Genomic DNA, 16,213 nt, shown 5'->3' with positions numbered 1-16,213 from the left:
AACAAACAAACAAATTAAAAATGATTCTCCAAAACAAAAGAACATGTGACACCCACTTGTAGTTCCAGACTCAAGAAACTGAGGCTAGACGATGCTGGGACTTAAGAAACCAGCCTGGGTTGGACAGAATGTGGCTGATTCCCCGAGTTATTAGAAATGCTGTCTACAGTTCTAGGTTCACAGTGTGGGGTGGGTTCAGTTTCCAGTGTGTGTGTGTGTGTGGGGGATACTCCCCGTGGGTGGGGTGAGAGTGACCACTCACCACTGTGGGGCAAAGTCTGGAGGGGCTCGGATAAGCCACACTTCTGTATCTTGAAACCGCAGCGCTCCAAGGAGAAACGAGGGGGATCCGAGTCTGGAGATATCGCCATAAAATTTGGGGGGGCAGGAGAACAGAGTGACACCAGAGGCCGGGGTATCCGCCATCACAACGACCTGCGCTGAATGCTGGGACACATTCTTGAATATAGAAGATACCCAGGATGGTTCTAATGAGGAAGACAGCTGGAGAGATGGACCACCACACCAGTCGCACAGTCTTCTCTGGGTCTCTTGCTGTCACAGTTTGGCAAGGTCTAGGCAGAAAAAACACGAGATGAGATTTTACCAATGTGACTGTGGCATGGATGAGGCAGCTTCCCGGAAGCACACCCCACCCACCTCCAAAAGAAGTGGAAAAGCCTGCTCACCTTTAAAAGGCTGGGAAAAACAGAAGCCTTCTTAAAGAATTTCACTGGCCAGTGCAGATTCAGGCAGACTCAGGCAAGTTGGAGGCAGGAGGCACAGCAGGATGCTGACCCCTCATTAAGTTTTCAGGTTTAACTCTGACACCTACCAGTCCCTCAGGGTGTGGCACATGGTGTTAAGTGCAGGAGCTAGTTGTCACTGATGAGAATGGTGGCCTTGAAGGAACAAGCAGGCAGAGGCAGGAGGTGAGTAGCTGGAAGGCAGAATTGGTGGAGAGGGGGACTCTGCTGCCCTGGGGTCACTCACTCCCCAGCTCAGATTTTCCCAAGCTTTGGGTCTGAGGACTCAAGCAATGGAACCTGCTGGAATTACTTGTGGGGATTCCTGCTAAAGGTTCTTGCGGGAGCCTACCCTCTAGAGGAGTCGGTCCTACAGGGCTGCTTGCAGGACACATTCTCAACCTGGCAACCCAACTTAGGCCAGGCTGACTAGGAATACTCTCCTTGGGGGAGAGAAGTCTCACCCTATGGAGAAGACCGTGTTCTCTGCCAAGAAATGGGGCAAAGGTCAGTCACTACCCAGAGCACCACTTCTGATGTTCCCGCAGGCATGGGGAGAGGGCAAGGCACTATTGTTCCACAAGACAGCCTAGGGCACCTTTGCACCTCAGTCCTCCACACTGAGCTAGACCCTGTGGGAAGCCTACCCTTCCTGCCTGGGATTTTACCTGGAGAGATAGATGTTCTCTGGAGTGGACAGCTCTTCCTCTGCAGGAGGGGCCTGTGGCCAGATGGTGTCCTGGGCATCTGGCATGGGTCCCCAGAGTGGCTGTCTGAATCTCATCCAGACCGATCCCCAACCCGTGGCTCAGAAGCCATGGAGCTGGGGCTCGACCTCTTCGGGGCTTCAGAGAGAAAGGCACAGGAAGGAGACTCTTAGTGACTTCAAAACACACAAGACTTAGTGCACTGCCCAGCAGCGCCCAAGTACCCGACATGTTCCTCCAAGGAATCTTTGCCTCCTTTGGCCTTGTCCCCACCTCTCCCTGCTTGGCTCAGCATCTCTGCTGTCCCCCTGTTGCTCAACAAGCCTGAGGTCACACTTCAGGGGACACCTGGTCTTTCTGAAGGGACAGATTGTTATGCTCACAGTGTGCCATAGTGGACACAGGCATCATTTATCACAAAGGACAGGAGGAAAAGTACAAATCAGATGAAGTGAGAAAGGTGCTCACCTGGTTCTGTGGGTGCCTCTAGGATCCCCTGACTGTGGAGCCTGGTTCTCACGGGAGGCATGGTTACTCTCTGCAGGAGGCAGGCAGCAACATAGGTGTCGGAAGCCATTGACAAGGGTTTTCTTGACCCTCTTCCAGCGGTGACGCCTCTGGTTTTGGGAGGAAGCTGGCCCGGCATCCTGGGGCTGACCATGGCTGATGGCCTCTTCCTGTCCGGTGGTCAGCAGTGTGTCCCCAAGGGAGGAGCCTTTGGGGGTTACACGCAGAGTCGTCCCCAGCGAGCTGCAGAGTTTCTCTGCATCATTTGCAGCCTCATTGTGGTCTGCCCCATGAGGGTGGTACAGAGAGCAGGATGTCTGGGCCCTCGCCGTCAGGCTGCCACACAACCCGATCTTCGATGGAGAGAAACTCTTGCTGCTGTCCGGGCTGCTGCTAATGAGGGAATCAGCCACAGGACAGCGCAGGTGGGATAGGTGGGCAAGGCCTGGCTCCATGGGTGTTGTGGGTTTCACCTGGTGATGGCAGCAGTCCCCCCCGGGTGCCTGGTGTTGCAGACTCAGGTATGTGGCCATCGCCTGATCAAATTTTTGGACTTCTAGACACTCAATTATTTCTTCACCTGCCATGGTGCCGACAATGCTAGGGCTCAGGGTGCCTGGGAGACTCTGGATGGATGCCCGTGCCTGGCTGTTCCTGATCATGGGGCGCGTCAGGATTTGACTGATGGTGGGCCTCCTGTTGGGGCCGATCATGAAGATTTCCACGATTACGTTGAAAATATCAAGTGGGACATGATAAGGAACGCTGAAGTTTGCAGCCAAAATTTGCTGCTTCAACCCCATAGAAGAGCTCGCTTGGAACGGAAGGTGCCTGGCCACCATGTAGTAGAGGAGCACGCCTAAGTTCCAAACATCGCTGGCATAGCCATCGTATGGCTCCACTCCGAAGAGTTCCGGGGCACAGTAGGCCAGAGTGCCGCAGAAAGTCTTTAGTTTTGTCCCAGGGACAACTCTGACTGCCAGGCCAAAATCACAGAGCTTGGCATTTCCAGAGGCGTCGATCAAGATGTTATTTGCCTTAATGTCCCTGTGGACGATACAGTTGTCGTGGCAGTACTTCACTGCCTGTACTACCTGTCCAAACAGCCTTCGAGCCTCGCACTCCTGTAAGCCTCCCGGTTTGCGAATCTGACGCAAGAGGTCCCCTTTGGAGGCGTAATCCATTATGAGATAAGTCATGTCCCGTGTCTGCACCTCCCGAAGGAACCTGATTATATGCGGATGAACGAGGGATCTCATTATATCAACCTCATTGTTGTTCCGGGCGCAGTCCCCATTCACATTTGCCAGAATCTTCACAGCCACGTAGCTGACAGTGGGCATGTGAAAGGCCAGTTTGACTGTGGCAAAAGTTCCTCGTCCCAGAGTTGTCAGCATTTGATAGATACTGCTAAATGTCTCCTTGTCACAGTAGAGGGTCTCTCTGACCTCCTCCATGGCCAGGTTCTCGCTGAAACACAACGGGAACTTTAAACAAACAGTTTAAATCACACCAATGAGAATGTTTATCACTATGAATTCCTACATTCCAAAGAGAAAAAGAGTCACAGATATTTCAGGCAACCTAACCAGCTACGTAGTGCTCAGGAAGGGAAGGAAGTACCTTCCAAAGCAGTGGACAGCAGAACATAACACAGGTCAGGTTGGCCGGATTCACCCAGAAACTGAGAGAAGAAAACAAAGGGTCGCAGAAGCTACGAGCCACTGATTGGGAAGGAGAATCATCCTCTTACTTGAGCTGAACACTCATTGAGAGACAAGATACTAATAAAATCATATGTATGAGAAGTTGAGGAGACAACAGACACCCTGAAAACAGAGAGTGTCTAGGTGGGGAGATGGCTCAGGAGGTCAGAAGGTTTACTATTCTGGCAGAGGACCTGTGTTTGGTTCTCAGGACCCTGGTCAGGTGGATCGCTGCCTCCAGTTCTAGGAGATCCTATACCTCTGCCCTCTGAGGGCATCCAAACAAATGTGTGGACGATCGCAAGGGCAAACACAGACACACACACACACACATGTATACTACAAACACACATTTGAGTTCGCTTAATGTATACTCACATGTACTATATATAATTTTAAAAAGTGATATAAGTCTTTTTGATTAATTTTCTTTCTATGACCTGGAAAGGCATAAGACGGCAACAGATCCCCTAGGTGCGGCACTTCAGGAACTTATGTTGTCATGGGATTGCTGTGAGGCAGACCTGGTCTTCTGCGAGAAGAGTCCATGTTCCTAACTGCTGGGCTGTCTCTCCAGGCTAACCCATCTCCCAAAGAAATCTGTTTTTGAAAACCTTGAGAGTCCTTCTCATGGACTGGAAAATGTGGATGGAATTGAGAAACTTCTTGATATAAATTCAAGTAAGAAGACATGATGAAGAACAAGATTGAAATATTTATGAGGAAGGAATCTGCATAGGAAAGCCCAGGAGCAGGCAAACCTACTGATGAATCCTCCCAATCTCTTGAAAACAAATGTCAGTGTTCCTCAATACTCCATAAAATAGAAAGGTCCTTAGTATTCCAAACTCATTCATGCCCAAAGCAGGAAAACACAATGAAGAATAATAGAGGCTATTTCCATGATGAACATAGATGTAAAGTCCTTAATAATACTGCTTAATACTTTTCACCAAATTCACATAAGTCAGGCCATACTTCACGGTTAAAATATGCTCCCAAGGATCCTTGCGAGGATAGCTCTACGCATTTAGCCTGACAACACAACACTGAAACAGAATTAAGGGCAAGAGTGCCACAGTCATACAGAAGGACGGCCACAGAGAAGGATGAAACTGTGGAGCTCTCAAGAACATGGTTGTCACCAGAGAAGATCGCTCTACATGGGAAAAGCCAGTCCTTCAAATGTGTCACTTTTCTTCTCTCATATGTGGAACTTGGGAGCAGGAGGAGGTCCTCAACATAAGAGGAGGCTCCTAGGAATGTGGAGGAGGTCGTGTGAGAAGAAAGCATAGCAGCGTGGGTTAATCACATGATCAAGTGCTCAGAATGCATTAGAGATGTTCCTGCGATTGCCAGGACTAAATTGTTCCTATGATATGGTACGCCATAACAAGGAAAGGCTTGAAATGAGAAAAGAGAAACAGACCAAAGAACACATAACAAAAGTAAATGAAGAAGTAAAACTAAAGACAGAGGTTGTGGGGAGATGAGTTAGTGTTTAACAGCACCTCCTGCTTTTTCAGAGAACCCTGGTTCGAGGCCCAACACACATGGTGCTCACAATCAATTATTATTCGAGTTCTAGCTAATCTGTCTTCTTCTTGTGACCTCCACAGGTGCGAGGCTCTTGGTACACACAAAGAAAGAAAACAATATACTCATACACATAAAAGAATAATATTAAAAGTTATACCCCAAGATGCACAACTTAAATATGAAAACTACCGGGCTGTGGTGGCACATGCCCTTAATCCCAACACTCAGAAGGCAAAGCAGGTAATCTTTTAGTTTGAGGCCAGCCATATCTACAGACTAAGTTCCAGGAAGGCCATAGCTACACAGAGAATTTCTGTCTTGAATTCTCCTCCCATACACTCACAAAATAAACAGAGTAAAAAAAAAAAACATGAAAAAGTAAGCTCATAAATCAAGCCAGAAAATGAATAAATACACAGACAACAACAACAACAACAATCAAAGGCAACAAAGCTGAAGGGAAACTTACTATGTTGGAGTCCAGCAGCTCTTGAAAGTCCAGTAGTCTCTTTCACCAGCACAGAGCTCCAACCACTTTCCACCTCACGAACCCGCTTGCACTGTAAGGAGAGGAGGCAACCTCAGCCAGTGATGTGATGGCACAGGCGCTGGCATTGTGAGGTCAGAGCAAGAAAAGGACAAATGGTGGCTTTTCACAGCTCACGGGTTTTCTTCCCCTTCTGTCACCAAGTACAGAACGGCTGAGTGAAAAAATGAGAACATGAAGGGACTTGGGAGGGGTGGGCAGGAGGCAGTGAGATCAGGGGAATGGGGCTTTTCCCATCTCTCCTCCCGAAGACGCAGCTTCTGCCTTGCTCCATTCTCAGTACTACTCCTCTTCCCTCTTCTGTTTCTGTCTCTCTCTGCCTCTCTGCTCCTCTCCTCTTTCCCCTTCCCTCCATATCCACTAAATAAATATCCAACCTCACTCTGCAAGGCGTGTCTATCCATCTGTCTCAACAAACTGAAATAAAGAAAGAAAAGAAAAGAAAAACAAAAAAACTCAGGGAGTGGAGTGAGCAACAAGTTGACAAGAATTAGCCAAGGAAGAACAAAGTAGCCAGCAATATAGGAAGAGAGGGATGCACAGGATGGTGTAGGCAAGCACTTAGCTATTCGGGGTCTTTTTAGTTTGGGATGAGTGAAGAGATGCTTTTCTTGCTGGGTCTCTGTCCAAATAGGAAAGTAGATTCGTTGCATCTTGGCCACTCTTAGCTAGCAGGTTATCACCCCAACATCTGAGTCCCAAGTTTTTTTGTGTTTTTTTTTTTTTTTGGATTTTTTCGAGACAGGGTTTCTCTGAAGCTTTCGGCTCCCGTCCTGGAACTAGCTCTTGTAGACCAGGCTGGCCTCGAACTCACAGAGATCCGCCTCCCTCTGCCTCCCTAGTGCTGGGATTAAAGGCATGCGCCACCATCGCCTGGCTCTGACTCCCAAGTCTTTATTGGTAAATAGAAGAAAAGAGGCTTAGTTAAAACTTACATTTGGTGACTGTGGCCAAGCTGGTACCAGCAGGACCAGAAATCCGGCTAGGCCTCAGCCTATGTGGTGAGGTGTTGAATGTCAGGCCCTGGGGAGAAGAAAGTAATTAAAATACAGGATGATTCAGGTTAGGCCATTAAACTGACAGAAAAGCAAGAAAAGTCTCATAAAAGTGAGCACTTGGCTTTTTTTATTAGTTTGTCAGGGCAGGTTTCTCTGTTTAACAATCATGGCTGTCCTGGAATTCACTCTGTAGACCAGGTTGGCCTCAAAGTCACAGAGGTTCAGCTGCCTCTGCCTACCGATTGCTGGGATTCTAGGCGTGCACCACTGTGGCCGGGCACATGGCAATTATTAAAGCTAGGAAAGTTGAGGCAGAGGACCTGGAGTTCAGGTCAGCTTTGGCTACACAGTGGCCTTGAGGCCAGCCTGTGCTACAGGAGACCCTCTCTTACCAAACCAAAAAGCAAAAGCAAACAGAAGAGCAAGGACTGCTTTTGTCTTGTACATGATTGAGGGCCCCAGTGCTTCAAAAGTAACCTTGGCTGTGAGACACAGGGCATGGACTGATAGAGATATGAATAATTTGCATTTTGTGGATTTTAAGGTCAATTTTGTTATATGTATATGTATTTCTAATCTTGATTAAGGTATTGTGATTGTGTAGTTCATTTAAAAATGTAATGTATACAGGTTGTTAATGGATAATCATCTACAATAGTCAAATTTGTAGTCATGTTAGTTAGATTTTCTAGATATATAGAGATATATTTCAATTAGATAGACATTTTTCATATCTTTCAAAGACTGCAGAATATGGCATTTAATGTTTTAATAACTTAGGGCTTTTCATGACAATGAGACACATCTGCTTCTGGCAGCAACAATCTACTTCAAGAGGAAGATGGGCATCGAAGAGGCTCCTTATGGAGTTTGATAGCCATTTTGGCAAGAAACTGCTCTTGCCTGGACTGTTGCATAAACTGGCCTGGACACAAAGAACCCACAGAAGGAGTACTGCTGACTTCCCTAAAGGTGATATGATCTTTCAGGGTTCCTGATTCATGAAAGTTTCTGCGAGACATTCTGCAGGACACAACAGATAGTGACTAACCTGCCTTTGAAATATCCTGCTTCATGGAAATGGCTCTGGATACTATGGGCCTGTAGGCCGAAGATGGATGCCCCAATGGTACAGAGGAACTTTGGGTGACTGTCCAGGCAGCGAGATGTCTCTGTGATTCCTAGAATTTTGTAAGTTGCTTACTTCTCATTTACTTAGGTAATATTATATCCTTCTGGAGTTTTTGATGGAGTTGAAGAATAGATAGATAGTTATAGTTATAGTTTTCCTTAGTTATGATAAAGAATAAAATAGATATCGTACCTGTAGTTCTTCATTGATAACTGTTTTGTTATATGTAATCTTACTATGTTAAAGTGAAAGCTTTTCTTTTTTGTTTAAACAGGAAAAGGGAAAATGATGGGTGAGAGTCTTCTGTTTTGTGTTGATTTCATTGGTTAAATGAAATTTAATCTTGGCCCTTTAATAGGACAGAAAATTAGTAAGGCAGGGTATACAGAATAGGATGCTGGGAGGAAGAAGCTGAGTCAAGTAGTTGCCAAGATTCTCCCACTCCAGACATACACAGGTTAAGATATTTCCTGGTAAGCCACCTTGTGGTGTTACACAGATTATTAGAAATGGGTTAGATCAATATGTAAGAGCTAGCCAATAAGAGGCTGGAACTAATGGGCCAGTCAGTGTTTAAAAGAATACAGTTTCTGTGTAATTATTTCAGGCACAGCTAGCCGGGTGGCAGAAAGCAGCCCGCCGCTCCTCATCACAATGGACACAAGTGTGTCATGAGTGTGACATCAACACCTGAGGTGGGAGGGTGGCACTCAGCCTTTTTGTGTTCTTGAAGCTATGCTGCCTTCACCTCACCTAAGTAATCAACAGATTTACCCTTTAAATGGACCTCACAGGACCCACCCAGAACCAAGCCAAAGAAACTGGATGGAAGTTTACGAAAGTTCAAGCAGGATGATCCCTGTCAATAGAAAGTTCACACCCCTAAGGCATCGTATGTGCACACATTATACACTTAGTTACTGGATTGCAGCCTTTTGTGAGGACAAGGCCAGCCTGGTCTACAAACCAAGGTCCATAACAGCCAGAGCCACACTGAGAGGCTCCATGTCTGGAAAAATAAAGAAAAGATGAGATGAAAGAATTTTCCTCTAGCCCAGGCTTGTGATAATCAAATAAAGGCAGTCCTTGTCAACAAAATGTCCCCCTGTTTTTCCAAAAGTACAGGTATTTGGGGTGGGTCTCTGGAGTGCTGGGCAGAACATCCCAGCACTAGGTAGTGTTGTTCTAAAGCGTGTTCCTTGAGGTCTCTGGCCAGCAGAACTGATCCTTTGCTTCCAAATGATTATTGCCCCCACACCGTGCCTGATAACACATGAGCTTTAATACTGCAATCGCCCTGCTCCCTGATAGAAAATGAAAATGTCCCACAAAAGGTCAGTTTCAGGCACACAGAAGGACAGAAGATGGTGGAGGGACCTGGTGTGCTATGTCCCACCAAGGGAAGTTCCTCTCTTCCTCAAAGAACGGGTTCTTTTAGACTTTCACTTTTTCTGTTCTTGAATCCTTTTCAGCTGCCCTGTTCCATCATTAGCATCACAAAATGGGATCTAACTCTTACCTCTGGCCCTCTCCAGCCCTGACTTTGAACTGCCAGGAAGATCCTAAGACAACCTCTTTGTAGGAGGCTTTCTGCTAGAGCACAGGCAGACATCCATCTGTGCCCTTCCTTAGGACACCATCCAGTGTGCCTGTCAGTCCTCAGGACAAAAGTCCACATGACTTGGCCTAGACTTGGAAAGTACCTGACTGAGTTATTAAGTGAGAACACCAAGGGACTTGGAAAGGGTGGGCAGGAGGCAGTGAGATCAGGGGAATGTGGTCAAAGCTTTCCATGTGCGTGTAGGTAAATGTCACTGAGAGAATACTCATGTTGTAGAGTCAATGTACACAAATGTTTTAAAATGGTGAATGAAGGAATGAACCCAGAGAAATATTAAAACTAAAGGTTAAAGTAGAGTAAACATCTAATTGATGCAGATGATAAAAATTGCCCCAATTATACCCCAGACCGAGGAAGAAAGAAAGGAAGAAAGGGTTATTTTCAATCCTGGAAACATATACCTCTAAACCCCAAATCTGTGACCTTAGAAGGAAACTCACTGTGTTCAGATTCAACAGCTCATGAATATCCACCAAGTGGGACCAGCTCACTTCTATCTAAATCACTCTTTCAACTGCAGATCTGTCAGGAGCCTCTCTCAACTGTAAGGAGAGGAGGCAGCCTCAGCCAGAGCAGTTAAGAAACAGGGTTCTGTCATTGTGAGGTCAGAGCAAGAAATGGACCAATGATGGCTTGGCTTAGATCACTGGTTTTCTTCACATTCTGTCCCTAAGTACAGGAAGGCTGCCCTGGTCAGTTGGCAGGTAGGGGCCTGGGGAGGCTGGTTACACCCAGTTAGCATTCACTATATCTCCCTTTTTTGTTCATCGTGTTTGTTCTTTCATTCTTTTGTTCTTTTGGGGACCTGACACCCAGCTCCCAATTAAATTATACACAGTAGCTTCTTCTTACTTACAATGCCTAGCCTTAGCTTGGCTTGTTCCTTTCCAGTTTTTCTTATCTTTGAATTATTTTGTCCACCTTTCCCTCTGGCTCTGGGCTTTTTAGTTTTTTGTTTTTTTTTTTTTAAAGCACTCTGTGTATCTTTCTTTGATTATTACTCAGTGTCTGGATAACTGGATAGCTTACCCTAGCATCCTGCTCTCCTTGTTCTCTTGCTCTTTCTCTGTTCCTTCCTCTACGATTTCTCCTTCCATTTATACTCTCTGTGTGACTGACCAACCTATCCTTTCTCCTGCCTTACGTTTGGCCATTAAAATCTTCATTAGCCTACCAGGTGTTTTAGACAGGCAAAGCATCACAGCTTCACATAGTTCAACAAGTGCAACCTAAACAGAAGTCACACACCTTGAAATAATATTCTACAACACCACATGCCCTATCTTTTCCTTCTGGGTTTATTTACCAGGTTCTCCAACTTTGAAACATGGCGACATGCTAGAGATCAGATTTCAAACACGGGATCTTTCCTTGGGTATTACACATCCAAGCCCTAATAGAAACCCTTTCCACTTTAATAATCACAGTAGTTGGAATCATGTGAATTATAACAGGCTCTGGATGTTGTCCTTCACCATTATGGACACTGTATACTTTTCAGGAGCCATTTTCCCAAAGATGATTGCAGGCACCATTGTCCTAAGAATGTTTGCAGAAAGCCTCACTATCTTGAGAGCTATTTTCTCATGAAAGCTGCCACAAATCTCAACTTTCTTGATAGGAGGGACCATTGTCCCAAGAATGTTTGTAGAGAGCCCCCACATCCTAGCTACCTTGAGAGCTGTTTGTTAAGCAGAGCCACAAAAGTAATGTTTCCACTTACCAGGTGTGCTGACTAGTGACTTTGCTGCCTTGGCAAAGGCCCCCAACCCGATTCAGGTCCCTCATCCAGGGGCTATATAAGCCACTGCCATTATGCTAAAAAATGGAGGCTTTGACAAGAGAATTTGGCTTGGCCTCATTCTTCTCTTGCGCCCATGTTCTTTCAGGTAGCACCTCTCTAGACCCTGGAATAACTGGACCTGCTGAGCAGGTAAATATACTTGCTTTCTCTTCCTGTGAAGAAACATCATGACCAAAAACAATTTGAGGAAGGAAGGTTTACTTCCCTTTCACTTTCCTATCAGAAGCTACCATGAGTGGAAGTCAGGGCAGGAAGTCAAGACCAGAACCTCGAGGCAGGAACCAAAGCAGGTACCATGGAGTAAAGCCACTTACTGACTTGCTCTCCTTTCCTCTCTAAGACAGCTTATTTTATAGATACACCCATGACCTCCAACCAAGGGACATCAGACACTGATTGAAATTCCCCATAGACTTACTTATTAGATAGTTAAGTTCCTTCTTCCTCAGATTACTCCAGCGTGTGTCAAGTTGACATTTCCAACTGGCACACACTGACACCCATCTATTAGTGGATGGGGAGCATGGTCCACTTCTCACAGACCCTAACATACTGTCACGACTTTTGGCTCATGGAACCCATCACATCCGTCCTCAAAGCAATCAATTCCTTTTGTAGTAGACTCAGATTGATCAGAGTAACATGGTAGCCTCTGATTGACTATGGGATGCTGTGGGAATGCTCTGTTTCCAAGGACACTCCAGGGCAAGTGACTAACTTCTACGGGGCTGAGAAGAATAGACTTTATCACATTTTCTCCATAAGCTCCTCATCCAATTTCCTACCAGACAGAAAACTAGGACCACAGCAGGCAGTGTGTTGATATGTTCAAAGTGATCAGAGGAAAAAAAATCTATCAGTGGTCCCGGAATCCACACCTCTGAAGGGGGAGGCACATGTGGTTTCTACAATGAAACCGGATGTTCTGGGCCAATATTTTAGGGAAAGTAGAGGGGGAAATCCTCCCAAAATAAACCAAATAACCACCAAAATAGTTGAGAATGCAAATGAAAAATTTAGAGCAGACCTCGGAGCTAGGGCAACTCCCAAGTAACTTTTCTGAGTGTTTCTAGACTCCTTTAGCTCTCATGGCTACTTTGATGATTTAAATTCTGTTTTGTGTCTCTGTCTATGTGGATTCTAAACCCTGGTACAGTTGGTGCTGTCTTAGTTCCAGGTCTTTATGATCTCATGCCTCAGAAATACCATCCATTGCCACCTGCATTAAGCCATCTGCTACTGCTAAGGCTCTCATTGTTGTCACCGTCTGACCTCCAGTCCCTCACTGCCACACACCACCTTCTACAAATGTCTCCACTGCCTGTTTGTCCTGCAGTCGAACCCTAGACCAAACCACAAGATCAGCTATCCACTCCCAGTTCTACTTTTTTCAATCATTTATCGTTTTTAGTGAGATATAATTTTCTCCCCTCCCCTCCCATCATCCCCCTCCCCTCTACCCTCTCCTATGACCCCCATGCTCACAGTTTACTCAGGAGTTGTCTTTTCCTACTTGCCATGTCCATTAGATCCCTGTGTGTCACTCTTAGGGTCCTCTTTGTTGTCCAGGTTCTTTGGGTTGTGAATGGTTGGATGGGTTTTCTTTGCTTTATGTCCACTCATGAGGGAGTGCATGATATTTGTCTTTCTGGGTCTGGGTTACCTCCTTCAATATGATGCTTTCTACATCCATCCATTTGCCTGCAAATTTCAAGATGTCATTATTTTTTTTTTTTGCTGTGTAGTATTCCATTGTGTAAATGTACCACATTTTCTTTATGTATTTTTCAGTCGAGGGGCATTTAGGTTGTTTCCAGGTTCTGGCTACGAAAAACAATACTGGTATGAACATAGTTGAGCACATGCCCTTGTGGTATGATTGCTCATCCATTGGATATATATATCCAAAAGTGGTATTGCTGGGTCTTGAGGAAGGTTGTTTCCTAATTTTTGGAAAAATCACCATACTGATGCTCAAAGTGGCAGTATCAGCTTTCATTCCTACCAGCAATGCAGGAGTGTACCATTTACCCCACCATATATCCTCTCCAGAATATGCTGTCATTGGTGTTTTGATCTTGGCCATTCTGACAGGCATAAGATGTTATATCAGAGTTATTTACATATGCATTTCTCTGAAGGCTAAGGATGTGACCATTTCCTTAATTGTCATTCAGCCATTTTAGATTCATCTGTTGAGAGTTCTCTGTTTAGGTCCATACCACATTTTTTACTGGAATGTCTGTATTTCCCACTTTTTCTTCCATGAGGTTCAGTGTGATTGGTGTCATGTTGAGATCTTTGATCCTTCTGGATTTGTGCTTTGTGCATGGCGATAGTTGGACCTATTTCATTCCTCGACATATTGATATTCAGTTATACCAGCACCATTTGTTGAATATGCTTTCTTTTTTAATATTTTATATATTTTACTTCTTTGTCAAATATCAGGTGTTTGTAGGTGTGTGGATTGATATCCATTCTTTGATTCAGTTCCATTGGTCCTCCTGTGTGCTCTTATGGCAATACCAGACGGTTTCAGTATTGTAGCTCTGTAGTAGAGTTTGAGTCAGGGATTGTGAGGCCTTCAGAAGTTCCTTTATTGTACAGGATTCTTTTGGTTATCCTGGACTTTTTGCTTTTCCATATGAGGTTGAGTATTGTTCTTTTGAGGTCTGTGAAAAATTTTGCTGGGATTTTGATACACGTGGCTTTGAGTATGTAGATTGGTTTTGGTAAGATTGCCATTTTGACTACGTTAATTCTGCCTACCCGAGAGCATGGGACATCTTTCCATCTTCTAGTGTCTTCTTCAAATTCTTCCTTCAAAGATTTAAAGTTCTTGACTCAATGGCCGCTGGTCAACTTGGAGGCAGAGGCCAAAGGGGAAACTTTGTGGACCGCCTATCGATGAGCACCTGAACAGGAGCTGCTGTCCTTGGAACCGGAAGAGATCCGGAAGCGCCTGGAACTACTGAGTGCCAGATCCATAACCGCTGCCATGATACTGATCTGGGGCCTTCCGGGGGACTTGACCAACCAGGAAGTAGGCTATTGTGATCTTCTGAGCGACTATGAACTCAAGGACAGTTGGTGGACAAATACAAAGGGACAGCTTTCGTGACCCTGCTGGAAGGGGATCAGGCTAAGCTGCCATCAAGGCCTTCCACCAGAGCCGGCTTCGAGAGCCGGAGCTGTCAGTTCAGCTGCAGCCTACAGATGCTCTGTTGTGTGTGGCCAAGCTGCCGCCCTGCCTGACCCAGGCACAGTGTGAGGAGCTGGTGCGGCCCTTTGGCAGCCTGGAGCGCTGCTTCGTAGTATACAGCGAGCGCACAGGCCACTCTAAGGGCTATGGCTTGCAGAGTACATTAAGAAAGGCTCGGCTGCCAGGGCAAGGCTGATTTACTGTGCAAACCACTGAGCCCCTAAACACTGTATGTGTATTGCACAGATGCTGGGCAGCTGTCCCCTGCCTTGTTGCACTCTCGGTGCCTCTGTGTGGACCATCTGCCACCTGGCTTCAATGATGTGGATGCCCTGCACCAGGCACTGTCCGCGGTCGATATGCCCACCTTCTTTCACCTGCCATGTGGCAAGGGTGGGCAGCTGAGGGGCTTTGCAGTACTGGAGTATGAGACAGCAGAGATGGCAGAGGCTGCAGAACCAGAGGGCAGGTAGCCTGGACCTGGGTGGCAGTCACCTTCGTGTGTCCTTCTTTGCTCTAGGTTCTACTGGCCACAGCATGCTGACAGCACTCATTGCTGCCCATGCCACGGCTCCCAATCGAGGCAAGGGACTCCCGCTTGAGCCAAACATCCTGCAGCTGTTGGACAATCTGGGCCCATCTACCTCCCTCCAACTGCTGCTCAATCCTCTGCTGCATGAAGTGCCAGTGGCCAGCAGGGCCTTTTGGGTGTGCCCACTCCATGCTACGGCTCAGCGGACCTACCCTGTCCACTGCCCTGCTCCAGTTAGCCCTGCACACCCAGAGTCAGAAGAAACCTGAGATCCTGGGAGACTCTCCTCTGGGTACCTCCAGGCAGGTGCCCAACCTGTCAATTCCCTCCTTGGGAGGTGTCTTCAGATGGTGATGCTGGCTCTGGGACTGAAACCTGCTGAGGGAAGCCACAATCCCTTACTACCACCACTGCTGGGCCCTTCTGGGGAGACCGGGAGCCCATGAGTCTGCATTCCCCAGCATCCCAGCTCATTCCACACCCAGCCCCTGTGGGACTCTGAGGCCCCAGTCTTTGTTAGAGGCCTCCTGAAGGACAATGTGCCCCTGCCAACCACCCCTGGGGTGTCACTGTTGGTTGAGCCCCCAAAAGGACTACCGCATCTCCCTGAACCCCTACCTGAATCTACATAGCCTGCTTTCATCCAGCAACCTGGAAGGCAAGGAGACCCGGGGCTGGTGAGCATTGTTTAATTTGCATGTGTTTGTGGGCTCTGGAATTAGCATTGCTGTTGAATTCTAATTTTAAGCCATGGAGATCTGATAAGATGCATGGGGTGTTTCAAATGTTTTGTGTCTGTTGAGGTTTGCTTTGTTACCCAGTATGTGCTCAATTTTTGAGAAGGTTCCATGAGGTGCTGAGAAGAAGGTATTTTCTTTTCTGTTTGGATGGAATGTTTTATCGATGTCTGTTGAGTCTATTTGAGTTATCACATCTGTTAGAGCCACTCACAGCTCTAGATCTACTCTGGAAGGTGACCTTTGACTCTTGTCAGTGCTTTGACCCTGCTTATCTCTCAGGGGTGATGTGAACAGCCTTCTGGGATGGATGGCTGGGACCAAGCCTGCTTTGGTCTCAAGGTAGAGTGGCCTCACAGCAAAACCTGCCTTCAGTCAGGACCAGAAGGGGTTAATCTTAACAAGCCCTGGCTGGAATCTTCTAGGGTGGTT

At 46.5% G+C, this 16,213-nt stretch overlaps 2 protein-coding genes and 1 pseudogene across 2 annotated transcripts in view; 1 reads left to right on the top strand and 2 right to left on the bottom strand.

Moving 5' to 3' along the window:
• Positions 1-831: 831 nt before the first annotated feature.
• LOC142843401 (sperm motility kinase-like) lies at positions 832-5,765 on the bottom strand. Its single transcript, XM_075960702.1, has 4 exons — positions 5,675-5,765; positions 1,922-3,430; positions 1,415-1,591; positions 832-902 (listed from the first exon to the last, which is right to left on the bottom strand). The coding sequence occupies exons 2-3, from the start codon at positions 3,415-3,417 to the stop codon at positions 1,555-1,557; spliced, it is 1,533 nt and encodes a 510-aa protein (XP_075816817.1). The 5' UTR covers positions 3,418-3,430; positions 5,675-5,765; the 3' UTR covers positions 832-902; positions 1,415-1,554.
• LOC142843402 (electroneutral sodium bicarbonate exchanger 1-like) overlaps positions 5,749-16,213 on the bottom strand; it is a 48,984-nt gene continuing 38,519 nt past the window's right edge. Inside the window, exons 11-12 of the mRNA XM_075960703.1 lie at positions 6,688-6,775; positions 5,749-5,765 (exon numbers count right to left, since the gene is read on the bottom strand). Of these exons, the coding sequence (XP_075816818.1) occupies positions 5,749-5,765; positions 6,688-6,775 (105 nt within the window). The remainder of the gene's footprint in view (positions 5,766-6,687; positions 6,776-16,213) is intronic.
• LOC142845178 (ribonucleoprotein PTB-binding 1 pseudogene) lies at positions 12,309-15,725 on the top strand (annotated as a pseudogene).

This window comes from Microtus pennsylvanicus, chromosome 2, assembly GCF_037038515.1.
Source record: "Microtus pennsylvanicus isolate mMicPen1 chromosome 2, mMicPen1.hap1, whole genome shotgun sequence".
Lineage (NCBI taxonomy): Eukaryota > Metazoa > Chordata > Mammalia > Rodentia > Cricetidae > Microtus > Microtus pennsylvanicus.
This window is presented reverse-complemented; position numbering and strand designations above follow the sequence as displayed.